This window comes from Pristiophorus japonicus, chromosome 22, assembly GCF_044704955.1.
Source record: "Pristiophorus japonicus isolate sPriJap1 chromosome 22, sPriJap1.hap1, whole genome shotgun sequence".
NCBI classification, from domain to species: domain Eukaryota; kingdom Metazoa; phylum Chordata; class Chondrichthyes; family Pristiophoridae; genus Pristiophorus; species Pristiophorus japonicus.
The window spans coordinates 23,481,919-23,508,918 of record NC_091998.1 but is presented as its reverse complement, the minus strand read 5'-3'; the positions used below and the strand labels follow the sequence as shown (position 1 = coordinate 23,508,918).

Here is a 27,000-nt window from a genome sequence, read left to right as displayed (position 1 = left end):
GTGAAGACCTTGTGGCATTTTATGCCCATTATTGGCAGCACAGAATTCTTTTAATGTGGCACTATAGGGGGAGTGAAATGAATGGTACCTGAGGCAATATTAATGTCATTTTTCAAGAGCTGCACACACACACTGGCTATAAACCCAAGTCATATCATTCAATGGTAATAGCATTACATAAATATTTACCGTCAAATTTAATGGAATGTTTAAAAAGATTCTAGTTACCTAATCCAATTAGGTCAAGGTTTGAATTGTCTTTAGTGCTATTTGCTTTATTTTTTTTTTATAAACCGGAATCTCTCTGAAATTCTATTGTCGCATGCAACCATTTTCTATCGAACACTCAAGGCATAATTCCAGTAATACTGACATAAAAAGCATCCTCAAGAAGAATAAGCATCAAGTGATACCATTTTGGGAGTGCAGCCCTTCTATCGAGAGTACTGAAGAGAACATTTGTACCACGGCTGGCAAAAGTGTTCAGTGCATCGTCAATCAAGGTAGCAATGAAAATGCACAAGTACACATTTAGTCCATTCATTCCCGATGCATAGACATTCACATAAACACTAGTACGCGAGCAGCAAGTGAGCTAGTATGTGGTGAACCATGTAAAACCTCTATTGTTTTACAGAACCACTCATGCCACACTTACTAAATGCGGATCATCTTCCTCATCGTCTTCATTCGTTGCTTCCGATTGTGCTTCCAAGTCAGGACCGATCTCCTCGAGATCTTCCCACTCGGTTTTATCACCAGTGTCTTTCTCTGACGGAGCTGACGGCTCGAGGGGAGGCACCAAGAAGTGAGGTTGCGGAGCGGGGACGTTCAATGAGTGAATGTCCGGACTTTCGCACAATGACGAAACCGAGGTAGAGCTTATGATCAGGTAGTCTTCATCCACTGGTGTAGGCGACGATACTTCAGGCTTGTAGAAGTAGACTGACGACCTCAAGTCACTTTTATCAGTCACACCGCACAGAAGGCTGAGAATCAGATTAATATGTTATTAAAGTAACAGATTGTTCAACTCACCAACACAGTGAGAACACGATAAAATTGATTGTATCTAGGAAGAGCAGCTTTTCATTGAGATTGGAATTTACTGAGTGTGGGGCTGCATTTAAAATCATGGTTTGCTGTAATTGCAAGTCAAGTCCACAATGTTCAACAGAACTCATTTTTTAAAATTGGATTTCTTTATGCACTTTTGCTCAGTAAAGTGGAGGATAGTTAGAAAAACACTCAGGAATTAAAATCCTTCTGGACACAGCCATCAACTACTTGATAGCATCAGTCATTCACATGTCAGACAGGACGCAGACTAGATCATTGTTCTGACAAAGTGTTTCAGCCCCAACCCGAGCAAGACATTCTTCTATGATATCAACAATGACATTTTCATTGCCTGTGAGACTGACAATTAATATTAACCAGTACAAAACCCCCAGGCAGTATTGTAGTGCTGACAAACTCTATCGGGTGCTGCCTGATTGTGGATTAACATTTTTTTTCAGTCGCCAGTAAGTATTTGCTAAAATATGTACTGTAGTACAGTTGGTGTGAGGTATTTGTGTATCGTTTGCCTGTACACCTGCTCCCTGTGGATGACTACATACATTATGAAAAGTCATCCTCGACTCCAAGGGACTGCCTATGATGATAACTAACAGAAAACGTTTCTCTGTCAGATAGCTCCCAGCTATGTTCTGTCAGCACCAAAATACTGCCTCAGATTCGAGTTGTCCCACCATGAGGGAAATCAGACAACTTTTCCTGCCTTGCATTGCATGGCAGAAAATTTGGCAGATGGAGTATAATGTGGGAAAATGTGAGGTTATCCACTGTGGTAGGAAAAAATCAAAAAGCAAATTATTATTTAAATGGGGAGAGATTAAAAAATGCTGCGATACACAGGGATCTGGGGGTCCTTGTGCATGAAACATAAAAAGTTAGCAGGCAGGTACAGTAAGTAATCAGGAAGGCAAATGGAATGTTGACCTTCATTGCAAGGGGGATGGAGTATAAAAGCAGAAAAGTCCTGCTGGGTCATCGAATATATTTAAGGCGGAGATAGACAGATTTTTGAACAATACGGTAGTCAAGGGTTATGGGGAGCGGGCAGGAAAGTGGAGTTGAAGCCAAGATCAGATCAGCCATGATCTTATTGAATGGTGGAGCAGGCTCGAGGGCTGAATGGCATACTCCTGCTCCTATTTCTTATCTTCTTTGCATCATTTGTCTGTGGATCCCCTCAGACAATTCCCAATCCAGCCGAACGATTGAGGGGAGGGGATAGTGTTGGGATAAAGTATGCAGCAGGGAGCAGTTACTGAAGCAAAGTATACATAAAATACCTCAACAAAAAGTTTAACAACTGAAGTGCATATTTGACCAACTATTCAGTGGGGACTGAAATAGAATTGGCCTGCAAGCGTTAATCGGCCATCGCTCCCTGTGTCTCCGATGCTGCGAGAGGCCAACCCAGTAGATCTGCTGTTGTGAATTGTACTGATACATGGCTCCATGGCGGAGCCCTGTCAATGCAACATTGGCAAGACTAATGTAGAACTTTGTCTTAAACACGCTAAATATCAGGACATGCCCCTGTTGTAATATATGCCGTGTCAGCCGTGGCTCAGTGGGTAACACACTCACCTCTGAGTCAGAAGGTTGTGGGTTCAAGTTCCACTCCAGGGACTTGAGCACATAAATCTAGGCTGACACTCCAGTGCAGTGCTGAGGGAGCGCTGCACTGTCGGAGGTGCCGTCTTTCGGATGAGACGTTAAACCGAAGCCCCGTCTGCTCTCTCAGGTGAACGTTAAAGATCCCATGGCACTATTTCGAAGAAGAGCAGGGGAGTTAACCCCGGTGTCCTGGCCAATATTTATCCCTCAATCAACAAAACAGACTATCTGGTCATTATCACATTGTTGTTTGGGGGACCTTGCTGTGGGTAAATTGGCTGCCGCGTTTCCTACATTACAACAGTGACTACACTCCAAAAGTGCTTTGACATGTCTGGTGGTTGTGAAAAGCACTATATAAATCCAACACTTTCTTTCTATTAAGGTTATCAGTTATCTAACATTTTGCAGACAGACAGGCTAAGCAAAGTGAAAACCATGCCCCTGTTTGACCGCAGTTTGACTTAGTTTCTCAAGCTCACAGGCTCACTATTGTATCGAGCAATAAACCTGAACTAAGAGATAATACAAGAGATAATATAGGGAGAGGCAGGGCTGGCCTGATTATTTCTAAATCAAATGATTATTAAAAAAGACACCAATACCTATAATATTATAAAGATGGAGCACTTAACGTGTATTTCCTATCCAACGCATATCTCCGTCACACTCAACATTTTTTCAAAGTAATGCATAAAGAGAGAAAGACACTCTCCAGCAACACAAAACACCAAAGCCATGATACCTGCAGTCTCTTAAATTACATCTGCACGGATTCACCCAGTGTTTACTTAACAGCAGCCATTTGTATGAAGCAAATGCTTACTTAGCAAAATTGGATTTTGTAGCCTTGAAAGGACATGCCTTTGCATTTCAACAGAAGTACAATCTATTGTGCTTTGAACGCTACAATATATCTGCCTTTAAAAATATAGCTCATCCTCTGACTTACTGGTGAGCAATGCCACAGGAGCTCTGTTAGTATTATAATAACATTTCAACAGCATCATAGAAATCACATTAAATTGACATTTAAAATAAGGAAAGCATCTAAAGAGGACATTGAAGTTTTTCAGCTTTTAAAATATTTTTATTTATTGAAGTAAATAAAAAACACATATAACTTATCAGAACTATTTTATTCTTCCCTTATCAGGCATAATGAGGGTGAAGCAGATCTTTCACGGTTTATTTGGCAACACAGTATTTATGTTGGATAATACATCAGTTAAAGACTGAATCACAATAGGGATGTGTAAAGCTATTTTATATCGACTCATATGTCACCCAACACTGAGTACAGACTGGTCTGAGAGAGTTATACGAACCCTAATTGGTTGGGAGTGGGTGCAGTAGATATTGGGATTCTTTGACAGTTGTGCACAGTTACCAGGGTATGACAACATACATAATAGAAAGCCAAATCTAATAGACATGGTTCAGTTGAAACGGAAGATAATAAGATATTTCCTCAGGCTGATCCATCTCCCAGTGTGGCTTGGTTAATAAATTGCTTGGATAGTGGACTGACAGCCTTCTGGAACAAGCGTAATATACTTTCTTACTGCAAAGAGTATGAAACTACTCTGATTAGAAACATCAAATGTCATATGGGATCTCAAGCAATAGGTCCATCAAGAAACTGTAGTTGTCAAAATCTTCAGCGTTTTAATATCAGTCGAAAGTACCGAGAAAAGATTATGCAATTTTGGCAGAGCTCCACGATGTTTGCAACCTCTCCATTAAATATTTTGGAGAAATATGTTCACCCCATGGCTTTACTACCGTAATATTAATCAATTAAACGACGGACAAAAAATGTTTTTATCTATTGATTCCTGCCCTTTACCAACCATCAAGTGTCCGTGCCAATTACAGACTTATTACAGTGAGAGGAAAGAACATGCAGTTATCGAACAACTTGTCACAGTCTAAGGATAAGGGGTAAGCCATTTAGGACCGAGATGAGGAGAAACTTCTTCACCCAGAGAGTGGTGAACCTGTGGAATTCTCTGCCACAGAAAGTTGTTGAGGCCAATTCACTAAATATATTCAAAAAGGAGTTAGATGTAGTCCTTACTACTAGGGGGATCAAGGGGTATGGCGAGAAAGCAGGAATGGGGTACTGAAGTTGCATGTTCAGCCATGAACTCATTGAATGGCGGTGCAGGCTCAAAGGGCCGAATGGCCTACTCCTGCACCTATTTTCTATGTTTCTATGTTTCTAAGTTACAGTAAACAGAGAGTCGGGATCAATGGGTCATTTTCAAGTTGGCAGACTGTAACTAGTGGGGTTCCACAGGGATCAGTGCTGGGGCCTCAGCTATTTACAATCTATATTAATGACTTAGATGATGGGACCGAGTGTACTGTAGCCAAATTTGCTAATGATACAAAAATAGATGGGAAAGCAAGTTGTGAAGAGGACACAAGGAATCTGCAAAAGGATATAGACAGGCTGAGTGAGTGGGCAAATAGTTGGCAGATGGAGTATAATGTGGGAAAATGTGAGGTTACCCACTTTGGCAGGAAAAATAAAAAAGCAAATTATTATTTAAATGGAGAGACATTATAAAATGCGGTGTTACAGAGAGATCTGGGGGTCCTTGTACATAAAACACAAAAGGTTAGTATGTAGGTACAGCCAGTAATTAGGAAGACAAATGGAATGTTGGCCCTTATTGCAAGGGGATGGAGTATAAAGTAGGAAAGTCCTGCTACAACTATACAGGACATTGGCGAGACCACACCTGGAGTACTGCGTACAGTTTTGGTCTCATTTAAGGAGGGATAAACTTGCATTGGAGGCAGTTCAGAGAAGGTTCATGAGGTTGATTCGTAAGATGAAGGAGTTGTCTTATGAAGAAAGGTTGAGCAGGTTGGGCCTATACTCAGTGGAGTGTAGAAGAATGAGAGGTGATCTTATTGAAACATATAAGATTCTGAGGGGGCTGACAAGATTGATGCAGAGAGGATGTTTCCCCTTGTGGGGAATCTAGAACTAGGGGGCATAGTTTAAGAATAAGGGGTCGCCCATTTAAAACGGAGATGAGGAGGAATTTCTTCTCTCAGAGGGTCGTGAATCTGTGGAATTCTCTTCCCCAGAGAGCAGTGGAGGCTGGGTCATTGAATATATTTAAGGTGGAGATAGACAGATTTTTGAATGATAAGGGAGTCAAGGGTTATGGGGAGCGGGCAGGGAAGTAGAGTTGAGGCCACGATCAGATCAGCCATGATCTTATTGAATGGCGGAGCAGGCTCGAGAGGCCAATTGGCCAACTCCTGCTACTATTTCTTATGTTCTTATAATACAGCACAGAGGGAAGCCATTCAGCCCATCATGCCAGTGCCGGCTCTTTGGTAGAGCTGTCCAATTAGTCCCACTACCCTGCTCTTTCCCCATAGCCCTGTAAATTCCCTTCAAGTATTTGTCGAATTCCCTTTTGAAAGTCACTATTGAATCTGCCCCCGCCACTCTTTCAGGCAGTGCATTCCAGATCACAACAACTCGCTGCCTAAAAAAAATAGTTCATCAGATCGCCTCTGGTTCTCCAGGGAACCATCCCAAAGCACGTCACACGCAATGAACTACTCTAAAGTCCAGACATTGATCTTTTGTCGACAAACACAGAAACCAATTGGAATACAGCAAAATCCCACAAGTGGAAATTGGAATAATGACCAGTTAGACTGTGTTTGAGGATAGTTTTTGAGGAAGGAATATTGACCATGACACTGGGAGAACTCCCAGATGTTGTTTGAGTGACATAGGATCTTTAGTGGTTACCTGAACCCCATGAACAGACAGACAGGGTCTCTGTGAAGGGAATATGCAAAGAGTTATCAGTTTCTGCTCTGTTACATCATCATAGGCAGTCCCTCAGAATCGAGGAGGACTTGCTTCCACTCTTAACATGAGTTCTTACGTGGCTGAACAATCCAATACGAGTCTTTGTCACAGGTGGGACAGATAGTCGTTGTGGGAAAGGGTGGGTGCTACTGGTTTGCCGCATACTCTTTCCACTGCCTGCGCTTGATTTCTGCATGATCTCAGCGATGAGACTCAAGGTGCTCAGTGCCCTGCTGGATGGACTTCCTCCACTTTGGGCGGTATTTGGCCAGGGACTCCCAGGTGTCTGTGGGGATGTTGCACTTTATCAGGGTCAATGCAGCGTCCTTCTCCATTTCGGATGCCTCCAAAAGTTCGTCACCATCTTCCGCCTGCTCCACGACGACATGCAGGCTGTGATCCTTACCAACGGATCCATTCTAGACCCAATCCATGTCCGGACTGGGGTCAAACAGGCTGCGTCATCGTCCCAACCTTCTTCTCAATCTTCCTCGCTGTCATGCTCCACCTCACAGTCAACAAGCTCCCCGCTGGAGTGGAACTAAACTACAGAACCAGTGGGAACCTGTTCAACCTTCGTCATCTGTTACATAGTTATGGAGTGTCCCACATCGATGGGAATTCAGCAGAAGATTGGGTCACCACTGTAAAGTCCTTACTCTACAGCATGAAACCACAAGAGGCATTTTCCAGGGACAAGGCCACTCTGTGACCTTAACTCTTTATTACAGGACTCCAGAAGTGATGACCCTGCGAGGGACCTGCCTTTATATACCTGTGTGATCAGGTAAGGAGTGTCTCCCACAAGTTCACCCCCCTGTGGTCAAGGTGTGCATCTAAGTTGAGTGTATACAGTAATACAGTGGTGTTACATTGTAGTTACAAACATGACATCACCTTCCCCCCCCCCCCCCCAAAGTCTTACTGGGATCATAGGTTTAGTTTTTCAGGTAGTCTACGCTTCCTCGTGGAGCGCCGCAGTTGGGGCTCTGGTTGTTGGTCACTGACGTGAGTGTCTGTCACCTGTGGTGATTCCGGCCTGTCCGGGCTGACCTCAGGGACTGTGCATTCTTCCGATTGCTCTTGTTGCACGTTCGCTGGCGGTAGTGTGAGCTCCGTCTCATGGTCTTCTACAGGTTCCTCCGTGTCCATGCTGAACCTTTTTTTTACTTGGTCCAGATGCTTAGGGCATATCTGGCCATTGTTGAGTTTTACCATGATGACCCTATTCCCCTCTTTGTCAATTACAGTACCCTCAAGCCATTTGGGCCCCATGGCGTGATTGAGGACGAATACAGGGTCATTTATTTCTATACATCTCCCCCTTGAATTACGGTCATGGTACTCGTTTTGTGACTTGCGCCTGCCCTCAACTATGTCGGTCAGAACTGGTGGATGAGGGACATCCGAGTTTTGAGTCTCCAATTCATGAGTAGCTCTGCGGGCGGGACCCCCATGAGCGAGTGTGGGCGGGATCTATAGGCCAGCAGGAGGCGCGATAGGTGGCATTGTAGGGAGGGTCCTTGAATCCTGAGTATAACTTGCTTAATGATTTGGACTGCCCGTTCCGCCTGGCCATTGGAGGCCGGCTTGAACGGCGCAGTCCTGACGTGGTTGATGCCATTGCCCAACATAAACTCCCAGAATTCATAGCTCGTGAAACACGGGCCATTATCACTAACCAGGATGTCCGGCAAGCCATGGGTTGCAAAGATCGCACGTAGGCTTTCCACGGTGGTGGATGACGTGCATGAATTCACGATGATGCACTCGATCGGGAGTGCTGAGTGCTTTGAAGTGTTGCTGCTCAATGGCACTCTCTGCGAATTGACTGCTTGCAGAAACTCGTCTTTCCAGTTTGGCTGCGTCTGGCCTTTTGGCTTGGGACAAGCACCAATTGGAGAGAAGAAGAAATCTGCATGTCGACCGACCATTGGGCGGACCAGGAGGTCTGCCAAGGTGCTGGACTGGCAACACGAAAGATTGAAGGCTTCGACCAAAACACAAGCCGAAAGGAGGAATCTGCAACCCGGATGGCAGCCAACCGAGCGGCGAACCAGGGCGTCCGAAACAGCATCCGAGTGACGGTAAAGAAAGTGGAAGGACAGACGATGATCAACCGGGACCTCTTCGTGAAGAACATCCTGCTTGAAACCTGTGGCATGAAAGTCGCGGATGTCTTAGCCTTGCAGGACATCCTGAAGAGAGGTTACTTTGATGTAACCTTCAGAAACGTCACCCAATGCCTGAAATTCCTGAAGGGACTGAAGGAGGCGAGTGAACCACTGCAGTTAATGCTGACTTGGGAACCACTGTTCACCCTCCCATCGCAGAGGAAGTGCACTATCACAGGGCACATGTACAACCCCCACATCCCGGTCATTGATGTGCTGACATTCCTCACCAGCTATGTCGATGGGGCAGGAAACAGCATCGACCTGAAAGACTTCCACGGGATTTGGACCAGCAAGCGCCAGATCCAGGTCGCCATGAAAGTGGACCCCAGTGGAACCATCCTGCACCCCCCCTCGAGCTTCGCCATCGGAGGAAGTCGGGGCTACATGGTGTACGCCGGACAACCCAGTGTGTGCCGATCCTGCGGGAAAACAAGCCACGTGGCGGCAAGCTGCAAAGCAATCATTTGCCGCAACTGCAAGAAGGAAGGACACCAGACAAAGGACTGTAAAGAGAGCAAGTGCTGCAACCTTTGTGGTCAGGCTAGACATTTGTACAAGGTCTGCCCCAAGCGGAATTTCAGCGATGCGCAGGCGGCAAAGAACATAGTGACTCGTGAGGAGAAAGTTGAGGAGTGTAACGCCCCAGAGGAGACCTACACCTCCCTCCCCTCCAAGACACCGTGCGAACAAACCACTGCCCTAGTCGACACTGACCGAGAGGAGGAAGGGAAGTCTGCCACGGCAAGCCGCCAGACACTAACACCCAGCAGTGAAACTCCGCCCCGAGACACCGAGTCCATGGGAGAGGAGGGAGCAGAAGCAGAAGAGGAACAGGAATGGCAGCTCGTTAAGAAGAAGGTGGCAAGTCAAAGGAAAAGAGGCCTCCTGCAGAAACGAGAGGCAAAAGACGGCTACCCTCCACGGCGGACAGCAGTGGCTGCAGCTCATCCGATGATGAAGGGTGAGGTAAAAGCCCCCACTTCCACCAGCAGAAGAAGCGGAAACACGCCAATGTGACCAGCACAGTCCAGCTCCGGGACCCCGGGAGCAGTGATGTCACCGATGCACCCCCGCTCCGGATCTCCGGGAGCGACGAAGTGACAGATGCACCCCAGCTCCAGAGCGCCGTGAGCGTTGACACCACAGGGGATGCACACAAGCAACAACCAACACCAGGCGAGGGCAGCCCAGGTGACATGGAGGACCCCCCCTGTCCACACTGCTGGCGTCCCCTGGTCGAACCATCCCCAAGGCAAAGGACAACCCATATCTCAGCCAAGGTGCAATAGAAAAGTTTAAAGCTAACTTATGTATACGGGAACAGGCCACAGGGCCAAAGGACTGCGTGATCTAAATGTAATGTTTGGACTGTAACCACCAATTTAAAAATGGGTTTAAAGATTGCATCCATTACCGTGCATAGCATTAAGTCGACTACGCGATGTGTTTCCACCTTGGGGTACCTCGCCAAGGTCAAGGCAGACTTGCTGTTCTTGCAGGAGTGCTGCCTGCCGCACTTCAGCAGTTACCGGCAGTGGTCGCAACGGAGCACCCGTTTGATCAGGAGGCACCGATTGCCGTTCCTCCGGCCTGGGCATTCTGCTGCGGAGAGGTCACTTCACCATCACTGAAGTTAAGGAGGTGGTGGGCAGCCGCCTCCTTGTAACAGATGTACTGTATAAAAATGTACTTCTAAGGCTAATTAACGTGTATGCCTCGCCTCTCAGAAGCGAGCGGCTGGTCCTCTTCCAGCAGCTCCCATTGCTGCTGGCGACATCCAGACCGGTCGTTCTGGGCGGTGATTTCAATTGCATCATCGATGCGGCTGGACGATCCAGCAGAGCCGACAGCAAACTGGACACCACATCCAAACTCCTGATGGATGCGGTAAAAGATGCCAAGCTGTGCGACGTCTTCAGCAACCCTGCAGATGGAGCACCGCGCAGATACACCTGGTCGAGACCAGACGGGTCCGTCTGTTCCAGAATAGACTTCCTGTTTGTGTCCCACACGCTGAAGGTCAGATCCACCGACATCATGCCAGTGTTCTTCTCTGACCACTGCCTCCTACTGGCCAACTGCCTCCCACAGGAATACCAGAAAGTTGGCAGGGGGCTATGGAAGCTCAACGTGAAATTGTTGACCCCGGAAAACATTGAGGAACTCAAGGGAGATTACAAAGGTTGGAGAACCGTAAAACGCCTCTGTGATTCCCCGATGCACTGGTGGGAAACAATCAAGACAAACATCAAGAGATTCTTCATCCTCAAAGGTGTTCAGAAGGCAAGAGGGAGACAGAGGGAATTATTCCAACTCCAGAAGAGTATGCAAAACTTGCTCCTGCTGCAGTCGATGGGGGTCGATGTCGCGGAGGAACTCCAAGAGGTGAAGGGCCAGCAAGCCTCGCTGTTTGCCTCAGAGTCCTCCAAATCATTTTCCGCTCCAGAGTCTGTCGAGCAGGATGAGACATGTTCGTATTTCTTCTTCCAAAAGGTACACAGAGGGAGCTCTGTGATCAGCAGCCTAAAGGAAGAAGATGGTTCTGTGACATCTTCACAGCCCAACATGCTGAGGATCAGCAAATCCTTCTATGCCGGGCTGTACGACGCCAAGCCCGCAGGCTGTGCGGCCTCCCTGTCTTTCCTGTCGTCTATCTCAGAGGTCTTAGACAACAGCGAGCAGGAGAGTCTGGACCACCCGCTAACTCTGGACGAGATGACAAAGGCCGTCCGGTCCCTCGTGGTGAGTAAAACTCCCGGAAGCAGCGGCTTACCGGTCGAGTTGTATTCGGCTCTGTGGGACTGGACGGGCCCAGACCTGCTGGAAGTGTACGGGGGTATGCTTCTGGCCGGCAGTATGTCAGAATCAATGAGGAAAGGCATCATCACCCTCATCTACAAGCAGAAGGGGGAGAGGGAGGAAATCAAAAATTGCCGGTCCATTTCGCTGCTCAATGTGGACGACAAGATCCTGTCAAAGGACATCGCAAACGGGGTCAAGTCTGCTCTGGAGCTGGTGATCCACCCGGACCAGACCTGTGCTGTACCCAGCAGGAAGATCTCTGATAGCCTCGCGCTACTCAGGGATACGATCGCCTACGTGCGGGACAGAAGGGTGGACACCTGTTTAATCAGCTTGGACCAGGAGAAGGCCTTTGACAGGATATCGCACATGTACCTGATGGATGTGCTCTCCAAGCTGGGGTTTGGGGAGGGTATCCGCAATTGGATCCAACTGCTCTACACAGACATCAGTAGCACAGTTCTAATCAACGGGTGGGAAACTGAAAGCTTTCCGATCAGGTCTGGAGTCAGGCAAGGCTGTCCCCTCTCTTCCGTCTTGTTTGTGTGCTGTATCAAGCACTTTGTCGAGTCCATCAGGAAGGATGCGGACATTAGGTGGGTGACGATCCCAGGCAGCGGAGGCGGTCAGGTCAAGACCTTCCTGTACATGGACGACGTGGCCGTCTTTTGCTCAGATCCGCAGTCGGTCCGCAGATTGCTCACAATCTGCGACCAGTTTGAACTGGCCTTGGGAGCAAAGGTCAATCGCAGCAAAAGCGAGGCATGTTCTTTGGCAGCTGGGCCGACCGATCCTTTATTCCCTCCACCGTTAAGCCAGATTGCCTGAAGGTGTTGGGAATATGGTTCAGAGCGGATGGGGCGTGCGCCAAAAACTGAGAAGAGCATACCGTCAAAGTGAAACAAAAACTGGGATGGTGGAAGTTGTGCTTCCTCTCCATTGCAGGAAAGAACCTGGTCATCAGGAGTGAGATGCTCTCGGTGTTGTTGTACGTGGCACAGGTCTGGCCCATCTCACGCTCCTGTGCTGCGGCAGTCACCCGGGCCGTCTTCCACTTTGTCTGGAGGTCCAAAATGGACCGTGTCCGCAGGGGCACGATGTACAAATCTCTGTAGAGTGGAGGAAAGGATTTTCCGAACGTGGCCCTCATCCTGATGACCACCTTTGTGTGCGGCTGCATCAAGCTGTGCACAGACCCCCGATACACAAACACCAAGTGTCACTACGTGCTGAGGTTCTACCTGTCCCCGGTGTTGCGAAGGATGGACCTGGCCATGCTGCCGTGAAACGCCCCCACCAGTTGCACCATGCCTGTCCACCTGTCCTTCGTAGAAAAGTTTTTCAGAAAAAACCCCTTTGACCACAAGGCCATCAAGAAGTGGTCGGCACGTAAGGTCCTGGATGCCCTATGAAAGGAGAGGGTGGACCCTGTCGGGTGGTTCCCCGAGCAGACTGTCGAACTCGTCTGGCAGAACATCTCATCGCCAGAACTTTCACACAAGCACCAAGACGTAGCTTGGTTGGCGGTGAGGAGGGCCCTACCCATCAGATCCTTCATGCACAGCCGGAGTTTCAGAGACACGGCACTCTGCCCCCAAGTTGGCTGTGGTGCAGACGAGACTGTCATTCTTCTCCTTTGGGATTGCCCCTTTGCTAGGCAGGTCTGGATGGAGATGCAGTGGTTGCTGTCGAGGTTCATCCCAAGCAGCTCCTAACACAGGACTCTGTGCTCTACGGACTGTTCCCAGGGACACATACCGAGACAGACATCATCTGCTGCTGGAGGGCCATCAACTCGGTGAAAGACGCACTTTGGTCTTGCCGAAACTTGCTGGTCTTCCAGAGCAAAGAGATGTCCACGTCTGTGTGTTGCAAACTGGCGCAATCCAAGATCCAGGATTGCGTGCTGAGGGACGCACTAAAAATTGGTGCAGTCGCCACAAAGGCACGGTGGGGAAGAGCCATAGCTTAAAGCCCTTACGCCACGGTAAACCCGGGGGCTGGAATCAGTATAAAACTTTCCTCGGGCTGTACTTGTAAACTTTTTGTATACATAGAGCACCACGATCTGAAAAAACCTATGCAGTGCCATGTATAATGCAAGTTCTGTTTTGTAATGTATGTTGCAAAGAAATGTAACTGTACCCTCACCCATTCCGTGTATCGTATAGTGCCACTAGTAAAGCAATTTGATGACTGTATTACAATGTATCCTGGATTGTACTGAAATGTTCCTCGAAATGTAAAGCAAGCAAATCTATTGAACGGAACTGCCGTCAGCATCCAAATGTAGTGAACTGCTTTCCAATGTATTGTGCACATTTTTATATGAATAAAGTATATTTTGAAAAAAAAATGATGCACTCGATCCATTTCGGGTACGCATCTACTACAATGAGGAACATCTTCCCCGTGAACGTGCCCACGTAGTCAACGTGAATGCGTGACCATGGCTTGGTGGGCCAAGGCCACGGGCTGAGCGGGACCTCCCTATGGGCATTACCCAGCTGGACACAGGTCGTGCACCTGCGAACACAGTGTTCCAGGTCTGAATCAATTCCAGGCCATCAAACGTATGACCGGGCAATGGCCTTCATCAGCACAATGCCTGGGTGCTCGCTGTGGAGTTCCCTGATGAATGCCTCCCTGCCCTTCTGGGGCATGACTACCCGGCTGCCCCATAGTAGGCAGTCGGCTTGGGTGGAGAGCTCATCCATCCGCCTGTGGAATGGTTTGACCTCCTCAGGGCATGCTCCGTGTGCGGGCGCCCAATCCCTAGTCAGGACACATTTCTTAATAAAGGATAGGAGGGGATCTCTGTTTGTCCAGATTTTGGTCTGGCGGGCTGTGATGGGGGAGCCTGCACTGTCAAAGGCATCGACAGCCATGACCATCTCAGCGCTTTGCTCAGCTGCCCCCTCAGTGGTGGCCAGTGGGAGCCTGCTGAGCGCGTCAACGCAGTTTTCAGTGCCGGCCGGTGCCGGATGGAGTAGCCATAAGCAGCTAACGTGAGAGCCCACCGCTGTATGCGAGCTGATGCATTAGCATTGACAGCCTTGCTGTCTGACAACAGGGATGTGAGTGGCTTGTGATCCATCTCTAATTCAAACTTCCCACCGAAGAGGTACTGATGCATTTTTTTTTCACCATAGACATATGCAAGCATTTTCTTCTCGACCATCCCATAGCCCCGTTCTGCTTGAGAGAGCGACCTGGAGGCATAAGCCACAGGTTGTAGCTGACCCTCAGAATTACCCTGTTGCAACACGTACCCAACCCCATAGGACGATGCATCACATGTCAGAACCAATTTTTTACAGGGGTCGTACAGGGTCAACAACTTGTTTGAACAAAGTAGGTTTCGCGCCCGATCAAAAGCCCGTTCCTGACAGTCCCCCCAAAACCAATCACAACCCTTACGCAGGAGCATGTGTAGCGGCTCCAACAACATGCTCAAGTTCGTTAGAAAGTTCCCAAAATAGTTCAACAGTCCCAGGAATGAATGCAGCTCTGGTGTGTTGCAGGGCCTGGGTGCTCGTCGAATCGCATCTGTTTTGGATTCGGTGGGCCGAATCCCATCTGCAGCAACCCTCCTGCCCAGAAACTCAACCTCAGGAGCTAAGAACATGCATTTAGACTTCTTAAGTCGCAGGCCAACCCGGTCCAGTCGGCGTAGCACCTCCTCCAGGTTGTGGAAGTGTTCCTTGGTGTCTCGACCCGTGATGAGGATGTCGTCCTGGAATACGATCATTTCCGGAATGGATTTAAGCAAGCTTTCCATGTTATGTTGAAAAATCGCGGCCACTGATCGAATGCCAAACGGGCACCTGTTATACGCAAACAGTCCCTTGTGCGTGGTGATGGTAGTCAGTAGTTTGTATTCGTTGGCCAGTTCCTGGGTCATATCGGCTGAAGTGAGGTCCAACTTGGTGAACAGCTTGCCGCCTGCCAGTGTGGCGAAGTGGTCCTCCGCTCTCGGGAGCGGGTATTGGTCTTGTAGGGACACCCGGTTGATGGTGGCCTTGTAGTCGCCACAGATCCTGACAGAGCCACCCGCTTTTAGAGCGGGAACGATGGGGCTCGTCCAATCGCTGAATCCAACAGGCGAGATGATGCCCTCTCGCAACAGCCGATCCAATTCGCTCTCGATTTTTTTCCCGCAACACACACGGCACCGCTCTGGCTTTGTGGTGCATTGGCTTGCCGTCCGGGGCGATGTGTATCACTACTTTAGTGCCTTTGAAAGTCCCGACGCCCGGTTGGAATAGTGGCTCGAATTGTTGTAGGACTTGTGAGCATGAACTTCGCTCCACCAAGGACATTGCGTGAACATCCCTCCATTTCCAGTTCATCTCGGCTAACCAGCTCCTCCCCAACAGTGCAGGACCATTGCCCGGGACAATCCAGAGTGGCAGCCGGTTCACTAACCCATTGTGTGTGACAGCCATCATTGCACTGCCTAGCACCGGAATGATTTCTTTGGTGTAAGTCTGTAATTGTGTCTCAATACGTTCTAATTTGAGTCTACTGGCTTTGAGTGGCCATAGCTTCTCAAATTGCTGAACGCCCATGAGTGACTGGCTGGCCCCAGTGTCCAGCTCCATGCGTACTGGGATGCCGTTCAACAAAACCCTCATCATCATTGGTGGCGTTTTGGTGTATGAACTGTGAATTTTCGCCGCATGGACCCACTGAACCTCGGCGTCCATCGATTTGCCCCAAAAGTCATCCTGCCTCACAGAACCCTCTTCTGGTCCTTGTTCCTCATATATTAGTCTGGTTGCAAGTTTTCTTCACATTCGAGCTAAATGGCCACTGAGATTGCAGTTTCTGCAGACAAACTGTTGGAATCTGCAAGATCTGGCTGAGTGTTTTCCTCCAGCATGAGTTAAAGTTTCCATTGTTGGGGACAAAGGGACTATGGCCAGGAATTCCACGCTGACTGTCCCTTTGACTGCTCTGAAGTACCCTATTAGTGGGTGTCAATGGCCCCATCCCGGGCTGCATTGTCCACTGTGATGGTGTAAACGTCCATTCAGCCTGCCATTGTCTCTGTTGAGGTCCTGCTCTGGGGTCTATTGCTGCCTGGTAAATGTCAGCCTGCCCTGCCTGCCTGCAGGGCTCTGAGTAGCATTGATGGTGTTGACTCCGTGATCCATCATCGCATTAGAGGCAGAAATGCGCGCGTAAATCATTTTCGTCTCTTCCTCCCCCACCATGAAAGTTTGAGTTAACAACGCTGCCGCTTCCAAGGTCAAGTCCTTGGTCTCAATTAACTTGCGAAAAATTCCCGCATGACCGATACCCTCGATAAAGAAGTCCCTTAGCATCTCCCCCCTGCAGGCATTTGTGAACTTACAGAGGCTGGCCAAACGCCGGAGGTCCGCTACAAAGTCCGGTATGCTCTGTCCTTCATGACGTCGGTGGGTGTAGAATCCGTGTCGAGCCATGTGTATGCTGCTCACCAGTTTGAGGTGTCCCCCGATTAATTTGCTAAGCTCTTCAAAGGTTTTGTCCGACGGCTTTTCGGGTGCTAGTAAGTCCTTCATGAGCGCGTAAGCTGGTCAAAAGATGAGCCCTTCGCTTGTTGGCCGCTGCATCTCCCAGCCAGTCCTTCATAACGAGGCTTTGCTGAAGCCACTCGAAAAAAATCGTCCCAGTCTTCCCCAACACATCCTCTGTGCTACCGGTGGCCATTCTCGTGGGTCTGAATTCCCGTTTCTCGTCGCCAATGTAAAGTCCTTACTCTACAGTATGAAACCACATGAGGCACATTCCAGGGACAAGGCCACTCTGTGACATTAACTCTATATTACACGATTCCAGAAGTGATAACCCTGCGGGGACCTCCTTTTATATACCTGTGTGATCAGGTAAGGAGTGCCTCCCACAAGTTCACCCCGTGTGGTCCAAGGTGTGCATCTAAGTTGAGTGTATACAGTAATACAGTGGTGTTACATTGTAGTTACAAACATGACAACCACAGTCCTTAGGGCAGCAAACTAATCTATTGGAATTTGTACTGCAGTTTTTCCAATCTGGTTCAAGGAAATTATCAATTTTAAGATGGATAAAAAGAGATTCTGAGTAAAAGAAATTGCACAATACTACCATCATAAAAGTGTTATAGGATTAATTATTATGTGGGAGAATCTGGCAGACAGTTTAAAATGAGATTACAAGTAGAGAAGACATTAACAAAGGGAAGGGATGAGAGAAAAGGATGAAAAAAAGAGGAAAGGAAGAAAAGGGAGGGAAAGGGAGGAATTCTCTACCACAGAGGGGTGTGGATGTTATTCGTGAAGTATATTCAAGACAGATCAGTAGATTTTTGGATAAATAAGTGAATCAAACGATTTGGGGATAGTTAGGGATGGTGGAGTTTTTTTTTATTGAGGTAGAAGATCAGCCACGATCTTATTGCATAAATATCCTGGCCAATATTTATCCCTCAATCAACATAACAAAAAACAGAGATTATCTGGTCATTATCACGGTGCTGTTTGTAGGACTTTGCTGTGCGCAAATTGGCTGCCGCGTTTCCTATATTACAAGAGTGACTGCACTTCAAAAGTACTTCATTGGCTGTAAAGTGGTTTGAGCTGTCCCGTGGTCGTGAAAGGCGCTATATAAATCCAATTCTTTCTTTCTTATTGAATGGCAGAGCAGGCTCGAAGGGTCAAATGGCCTACTCCTGCTTCTAATTCTTATGTTCTTACGTTGTTATGAAACAACGAGAATAGATAGAAAAAGAAAATGAGATGTAATGAGAAATTAAAAGCTCCAAGGAAAAAAGAGCCAATGTACGTGTTGATAAAGTGCAGCATCATTCTTGAAGATACCAAAGTCTATTTATTCCACCTAAAATATCTTTTGCACTTTTCCAGAAAACTGCTTATCTTGTCGGTGTATTGCAAATGAAACCTTTTTTCCTAGGCGACATTAGATTTTATGCCACTAATACAAGTGACAGACTGCTTTCCTGCTGCGGGCATGTCACACACTTTGCCAGCAGTGGTCACTAATCCAATCCTATGACACTGTAAAATGATAACGGACTTTCAAATGCTGTGCATCGAAAGCCATTCATCATCAGTAGTAAGATAGAAAGAGACATTTTTTAACGTACTGGTGGACCTCTTGTGGCATTGCTCATTGATAGTACATGATTTGTGGTGGAGTCTCTATTGATAACTGCAGACTCAATGGTGCCTAAACACAGGAGCAGTTTGTTAATTTTGCTGTAATCGAACATATTTAGTGAAGCAATATATTACGTGACTGACTCGAGACAGAAATATTACACAATTTAGTGATCCTATAAAAGATACAGGGCTCTCTGATATATTATCAACAACAACAACAACTTATATTTATAAAGCGCCTTTGACGTAGTAAAATATCCCAAGGTGCTTCACAGGATTATTATGAGATAAAAAAGTTGACACCAAGCCGCATAAGTAGAAATTAGCGCAGGTGACCAAAAGCTTGGTCAAAGAGGTATGTTTTAAGGAGCGTCTTGAAGGAGGAAAGAGAGGTAGAGAGGCGGAGAGGTTTAGGGAGGGAGTTCCAGAGCTTGGGGCCTAGGCAACAGAAGGCACGGCCACCAATGGTTGAGCGATTATAAACAGGGATGCTCAAGAGGGCAGAATTAGAGGAGCTCAGACATCTCGGGGGGTTGTGGGACTGGAGGAGATTACAGAGATCGGGAGGGGCAAGGTCATGGAGGGATTTGAAAATAAGGATGAGAATTTTGAAATGGAGGCATTGCTTAACCGGAAGTAAATGTAGGTCAGCGAGCACAGGGGTGATGGGTGAGCGAGACTCGGTGCAAGTTAGGACACAGGCCGACGAGTTTTGGTTCACCTCTAGTTTACGTAGGATAGAATGTGGGAGGCCAATACCATTATACAAAATTAACTAACATGCCAGGAACATTTTCCCCATAACTTTCTATTCCTATCTATTTACCTTTTGTAATGCATTTCCAGTATTTGCCTAACATGCAAATACTTTATTTATTTGTCTATTCCGCCCTCATCCTTCCCCAGAACCTTCCTTCTTTTTCTTAATTCTTTACATGATCCACTGGATGTAGCTACAATGGTTTACAAGCTATGATTGTTAAAGTAGGGTCTGCGCCAAGATCTGGACCCAGTCCTGGACCCAGGCCCGGGCCTAGTGATCAGAGCTAAGGCAGGCCTATAGCGGGCCTGAGCCAGAACTCAAGGGCAGTAACCATGGCAATGGGAATAGCAGTGAGCAGCCAGAGCTGGAATTGAGCATTTTATCATGAAGGGTTTAGTGTGGGATGAATGAGGAACTATCATGGGACTTCAATCTTTTTGATAGACTGTAATTTTTATGTTGAACAGCAGTCAGAAATACTCTCATTGTACCAATTCCTGTCTCTGGGATCCAATGGATTTAAATTCTGTGATGCAACTGGTTGATGGGACAGCGGATTCTGGTTCTGTGGTCTGATCGATCGAAAGGGACAACCTCAAAGATACGCAACAATATATTCACAGAGACACAAATGGTTTAAAATAGATAAATAAACAGAAAGCAGCAACCTAGCTGACATGGCAGAACAGATTCTGTGTTCTGCAGAGCCCGACTATACAATTACCTCTCACTGTGTTTCTTGGTTCCAGTAGTTCTCCATGGTACTGGCAGTTATTTGTGTGTGTGTGTGTGGGAGCCACTTAATATTGTATTTGTCTATCAAAGTCTCTGTACATGTGAAGTGCGAGGCATATGCCAAGAGGATTGTGAATCTTGACTTGGTGCTAAAAAAATTGTTCAACAGGGCATCTTTTCAGCTCAAATAAAAAGAAATGTTGCAGCAGTTGACAAATCTGATAACCCACTGGGTTCGTTATACCCCTGGGACTGACACACACAACCTCGGTTATTAACATACAACTCAGTGATTTTGCTTGTGTTGCTGTGTCTACCCTCAACATGTTTGAATGGGTTGCACATTTTCACAGTTTAACTCACTCATGGCAAAGCTTATGGCCAATCCCTGGCTTTGTGCATTGATGGACAATAGATTACTTTTCATTGGGAGTGTGAGCAAATTAATTTCAATGTCACCAGACTTTTGTAAATAACCATCTCAAGTGATTAGGCTCAAATAAAGGATCCAGTATTCATTGAAGAATGTCCTGTTGAACGAGAAGTAGACTTTGAACCTTCTGTATAGTAACAGTAACTCTGACAAGCATTACTTATTAATAAACTGCTCAGTCTGTTTCTTTGCTGATTCCACAGATTATTAAAATCATAAATAATTTCTGGCCTGAGAGGTTGTGTTTATTATCCAAGCCTTGTGCATCCTCCAACTCCCTTCTCCCCAACATTGGTGGCCGTGCCTTCAGCAGTTTAGGCTCAAAGCTCTGGAATTCCCTTCCTAAACCTCTCTGCCTCTCTACCTCTCTCTCCTCCTTTAAGATGCTCCTTAAAACCTACCTCTTTGACCAAGCTTTGAGTCAACCCTCCTAAATATCTCCTTCGGCTCAGTGTCCTCAAGTGTGCTCCTCTAATTCTGCCCTCTTGAGCATCCCCGATTATAATCGCTCAACCATTGGTGGCCGTACCTTCTGTTGCCTAGGCCCCAAGCTCTGGAACTCCCTCCCTAAACCTCTCCACCTCCCTACCTCTCTTTCCTCCTTTAAGATGCTCCTTAAAACCAACCTCTTTGACCAAGCTTTTGGTCACCTGCCCTGATTTCTTCTTATCTGGCTAGGTGTCAAATTTATTGTTTTGCCTTATAACACTCCTGTGAAGCGCCTTGGGACATTTTATTACTTTAAAGGCGCTATATAAATACAAGTTGCTGTTGTTGTTGTGTCAATTTTTGTCCAATTACGCTCCTGTGAAGTGCCTTGGTACGTTTTACTACTTTAAAGGTGCTATATAAATGCTACGTGTTGTTGTTGTAGCTTTGACATGCTTACAGAAGAAGCTGCTGTTACCATAATTGGAGCAGCCAGGTCCTTGGTACAGATCAAAGGAAGTTGAACAACATTTATAATGGCATTTCATGAGAACTGTCCTTGTATCTGGTCCACTTAGAAAGCCGACACACATTGGAAGTGCCGTAGACTGCAGCTGTTCAGATAGCATCGGGAAGGGGAGGGAGAAATCGGTGTGCATTATACCATGAATAGCTCAACCTGGCAGTGAAAACAACACCCATTTGAATCAACAATACCTAATCAGATACTTTGATTTTTAGTGCCGCAAAATTGAACATAAGAACTTAAGAAATAGGAGCAGGAGTAGGCCATTTAGTCCTTCGAGACTGCTCTGCCATTCAATAAGATCATTGATGATCTGATCTTGGCTTCAACACCACTTTCCTGCCCGCTCCCCATAACCCTTGACTCCCCTGTAGTTCAAAAATCTGTCAATCTCCAACCTTGAACATATTCAATGACCCAGCCTCCACCGCTCCCTGGGGCAGAGAACTCCAAAGATTCATGACCCTCTGAAAAAAGAAATTCCTCCTGATCTCCATCTTAAATGGGCGGCCCCTTATTCTAATATGTCAATCTAATTTATCCAATTGCGTGATTAGTTTTTCTCAGATCTGCCCAGATCAAATTGTTACAAGGAATAATGTGGTGGCGAATTCCACAGTTCCGTGGCTATTTGAAGACATCCTGTAGACATTGAACAATAGAGTGGTGATGCTCACCTTTCTGTGCTTGGCATTGCAACAGGTAAGTCAGATGCTGAGTAGCAGTTCTTCCTCAGGTCTTCGGCGAGAGCAGTAACTAACTCCAAGTGTGTTGCATCAAGTGGAATATCTTGGAAATATTGGTGCTGCTCGACAACTTCCTCAATGACTTCATTGCCACTCTCCTGATCGCTGGAATCGCAGGGGTAACTCTGCTCAGTGAGACCCCGGGGACGCTTTACATCTCTGCCTTCTTGTGCTGCCTGGCACAGGGCAGTGTCTTGCTGCGGCTCTTGCAGCGATGGATCGGGTGACTTCAGCACAGACAATTCTTTCACAGGAGAAGAAACCGGAGTCTAGCATTTCAAAAGAAAAATGGGGACAGCGAGTAACGTCTTTGCTGCTAAATCTTAGCATTTTGATCAAGTGCACAATGTAAAGCAGAAACTCCGAATGGGAACATTCCCATGGTTCTCAGTTATTCCTCATAGAATCATAGAATGGTTACAGTGCAGAAGGAGGCCATTCGGCCCGTCGAGCCCATGCCGGCTCTCTGCAAGAGCACCTCAGCTAGTCCAATTCTTGCCCCGCCCTTTCCCCGTAGCCCTGCAGATTTTTTGCCTTCGGCTACTTATCCAACTCCCTTTTGAATGCAGTGATTGAGTCTGCCTCCACCACCCTTTCAGGCCGTGCATTCCAGATCCTAACCACTCGCTGCGTAAAAAAGCTTTTCCTTGTGTCGCCTTTAGTTCTTCTGCCAATCACTTTAAATCTGTGTCCTCTGGTTCCCGACCCTTCCACCAATAAGAACATATGAAATAGGAGCAGGAGTAGGCCATACGGTCCCTCGAGCCTGCTCCGCCATTTAATACGATCATGGCTGATACGATCGTGGACTCAGCTCCACTTCCCCGCCCGCTCCCCATAACCCCCCTTATTCCCTTATCGTTTAAGAAACTGTCTATTTCTGTCTTAAATTTATTCACTGTCCCAGCTTCCACAGCTCTCTGAGGCAGTGAACTCCACAGATTTACAACCCGCTGAAAGAAGAAATTTCTCCTCATCTCAGTTTTAAATGGGTGGCCCCTTAAGTTTCTCTCTATCTACTGTCTAGACCCCTCATGATTTTGAACACCTTTGTCAAATCTCCTCTCAATTGTCTCTGCTCTAAGGAGAATCACTCCAGTTTCTCCAGTCTATCCACGTAACTGGAGTCCCTCATCCCTGGAACCATTCTCGTAAATCTTTTCTGCACCCTCTCCAAGGCCTTCACATCCTTCCTAAAGTGCGTTGCCCAGAATTGGACACAGAATTGCCCAGTTGAGGCCGAACCAGTGTTTTATAAAGGTTCATCATAACTATCCTCATCGATACATTCCCCCCGCTGATACGTTTGTGAGAAAACGTAATGAAAAATACATCACTAACCTCGACCATAAATAAACATTTTAATAAACAGATTTATATTAAGAAATAAGTTATAAAACTGCTCATCAGGGTCGTTAATACTGTATTTTATCCAAAGGTAAATTGACCATCTTGGGAATTGCTGGGAAGGGTCACTCATGGGAAGCTTGTGTTGGAGTATTGACACAACCATTCTCCAATGTACTGAAGACACAGCTCCCTCCTGGGAGTGTGCGATCAGCAAATGTATCCTCTAGGGTACGGTAACATTAGGACTCTGTGCTGTATCTACTCAGACATTCAAACCAACCACACTTCATCTATTTCTGAAAAAAACTTGAAACAGTGATAGCTCCAACAGTGAGGCTGTCGCCTGGACATGCGTCTCGGGGGGGGGGGGGAGCGTGAAACAGGTGAAATCGGATTGGCCGCCCAGTATACGCAGCGCCTGATATTCAATTGTATTGATCACCCGAGATAAATTTATAGGCCAATTTGTTTTCTTTCAAATTGTAATGTGATTGGAGATCAGTGGTACTGCAAGCTCCGATTCAGGACCATAAAGAACCATTCTGTATGAAGCTGCCACTTTGCTATTATATGTATGAGGAGTTGCTGCTGAGTGTTGGATACCAATACATGGCAGGTACAAGAAAGGGTCATTTATCTGCTCACCACTTCTAGTGAAATCTTGGTGTACCTAAGAACATTAAGAGCAGGAGTTGATTAATTGGCCCTTCGAGCCCGCTCCGCCATTCAATAAGATCATGGCTGATCTTCTACCTCAACTCCACTTTCCTGCACTGCCCCATATCCCTTGACTTCCTTAATATCCAAAAAATTATTGACCTCTGTCTTGAATATGCTCAACGATTGAGCCCTCTGGGGAAGAGAATTCCAAAGATTCACCACCCTCTGAGTGAAGACATTTCTCCTCATGCCAGTCCTAAATGGTCGACCCGTTAGGTGCAGTTATCATACTTATACTGGGGCTCAAGCCAACTGTGGCCTGTGTACACATTTTCTGCACCATCCATTGGCCCCCACTCCCCACACCCTTTAGTCATCATGTTTCAGGCAGGTTATGGGAGCGTGGGCAGGTACAGCAGGAGCGGCGAGTTCGGAGCGAAGGAGCGGCGAGGGATTGTAGAGGGATGTGATCGGGGTCCAGGAGAGACACGAGTTCGGGGCCAGAAGAGCCATGGGCCCAGGGGCAGCACGGGCCAGCCCACACTGTGATGTGTGCGTGCACTAGGTCTGTGCAGCAGAGCAGGTCTCCAGTCATCCTGGTTTACCTTTGCCACTGGATAAAGGCCTAGCTCTGTCAAGCCCGTATGGTGGCTGGTGTGAAACGGACACCCACACGTTTAAAAAATCCACGCACAGGTATCTTCCACCCCCTCAACTGGAACATCGGATCCTTCATTGAAACATCTGTGAACTCGTGGAAGCAAGTCATCCTCGTTCGAGGGACTGCCTATGATGATGACTAGGGCTCAAACCAACTGTGGCCTGTGTAGACATTTGTTGCACCATCCACTGGCCCCCACTCCCCAAGCCCCTTATTCTATATACACCGTCAGCGATCAATAAATTTACCAGTAGATTGGGGTCTATTTCAGGTAGGGTTCCGGGTGCTGGTCTGCACATGCTCATTGTGACTTCAGGGGGAGCTCCTCGCAGGAGATGCAGCACTTCCTGTCAAAATCGAGACAACAGTTGAAACAGAAACCTTGATCAGGCACCATCTACTCACAGCAACACCGAATTATAGCTGTAAACGCCACAGTGAGGCTGCATAAGAATGAACTGCGACTCCTGCAATTTATCACATTAATTCTTTTCACTGGCACGTTGAAGTAATGTTATAAATGACAGACTGGAGCAGTGTTGGGCACCATTAAAATGCTGACAAAGACAGAATACTGGCATCTTGAACTGACAAATAATTTCTTGCTTAAAAGTGCAGCCAGATATAATTAAATATAGTTTAGCTCATCAGTAACCTTACCATAAAAGGTCATGTTTGTCCTCTAAACAACCAAACAGTATTTGAATGGGTTATTCTACCTCTACAGAAATTTAACATTTCCATAGCTGATTGGAGCAGAAATGACAACATTGATGTATTGCAGCTAATCTCGCATTCCTTCATACGCAGGAGATGCAGCACTTCCTGTCAAAATCGAGACAACAGCCTCAAAATTCTCATCTTTATTTTCCAATCCCTCCATGGCCTCGCCCCCTTCCTATCTCTGTGATCTCCTCCAGCCCCACGACACACCGAGATGTCTGTGCTCCTCTAATTCTGCCCTCTTGAGCATCCCTGATTTTAATCACTCAGCCATTGGTGTCCGTGCCTTCTGTTGCCTAGGCCCCAAGCTCTGGAACTCCCTGCCTAAACCTCTCCGCCTCTCTACCTCTCTTGCCTCCTTCAAGACACTCCTTGAAACCTACCTCTTGCTCATTTGTTTATGCGGCTCGGTGTCAAATTTATATCGCATAATATTTCTGTTCTTTCAGTACGTTACAGGTGCTATATAAATACAAGTTGTTGTTGTTGTTGACTAAATGCTGATTCATAGCATATTCCAAAGAGGGTCATGCCCTTCTTGAGTCAAAGGTCATCATGCACGAGTTAAACTGTATAAATTAGTTACATGCTACAAACACAAAACTCAAAAGAAATTTTAGGCACAGATCATAACAAATAAACCATCAACTAATGGCTCAATTGGCTCCTTGTGGAACTGAGCCAAACAGTCAAAGATGGTCCTAGGCATAGTTCTGAGCCGTGTTAACTGATCTCATCGGCCGGGGTTGGAATTGGCCTCAATATCCCTGCCATACGGAAGGGAGGATCAGCCAGTGACCCCTCCTGTGTGCAGGTGAGGTGATCGGATTAAGCTGGGCTGTGATGCCCCCGACCGGTCAGACAGTCTGCCTACATGTACTGACTTGGTTCACGCACGGAGAAAGATTACTTGGGCAAGATGCCCAGGGCAGCTGGCACCTGTGGCACTCCACCCCAGGGTGAGTCACCACCTTTCGGAGAAGAGGGGAGAAACGTTGATCAGGAAAAAAAAATCAGCAGTGGTTGTTATGTTTTGTTACTTAATACTAAAAGGTGTATGTAAGGGATGTCAGACTTGTGCTGGTGCATCCAGCCAGGAGTGACAGAAGACTGACACTTCCCCACATCTACACTCAACAGCAATTAGACCGTGACCTATAAATGTTTTAATCCAATCAGAGTTGCTTTACAATCTTTAAAAATAAGAAGGACAAGACTATTAAAACTTGAGAAATTCAATTATTACAACATAAGATTACACAAGATACGTTCGGTTGAATAAGGCCCTTTGGCCAATTTGATTTTATCT

General features: G+C 46.8%; 1 protein-coding gene across 1 annotated transcript in view; it reads right to left on the bottom strand.

The window, feature by feature from the left end:
* ptpn20 (protein tyrosine phosphatase non-receptor type 20) overlaps positions 1–27,000 on the bottom strand; it is a 473,076-nt gene that overhangs the window by 140,384 nt on the left and 305,692 nt on the right. The window contains exons 30-32 of the mRNA XM_070865389.1: positions 25,217–25,315; positions 22,229–22,566; positions 659–989 (exon numbers count right to left, since the gene is read on the bottom strand). Of these exons, the coding sequence (XP_070721490.1) occupies positions 659–989; positions 22,229–22,566; positions 25,217–25,315 (768 nt within the window). The remainder of the gene's footprint in view (positions 1–658; positions 990–22,228; positions 22,567–25,216; positions 25,316–27,000) is intronic.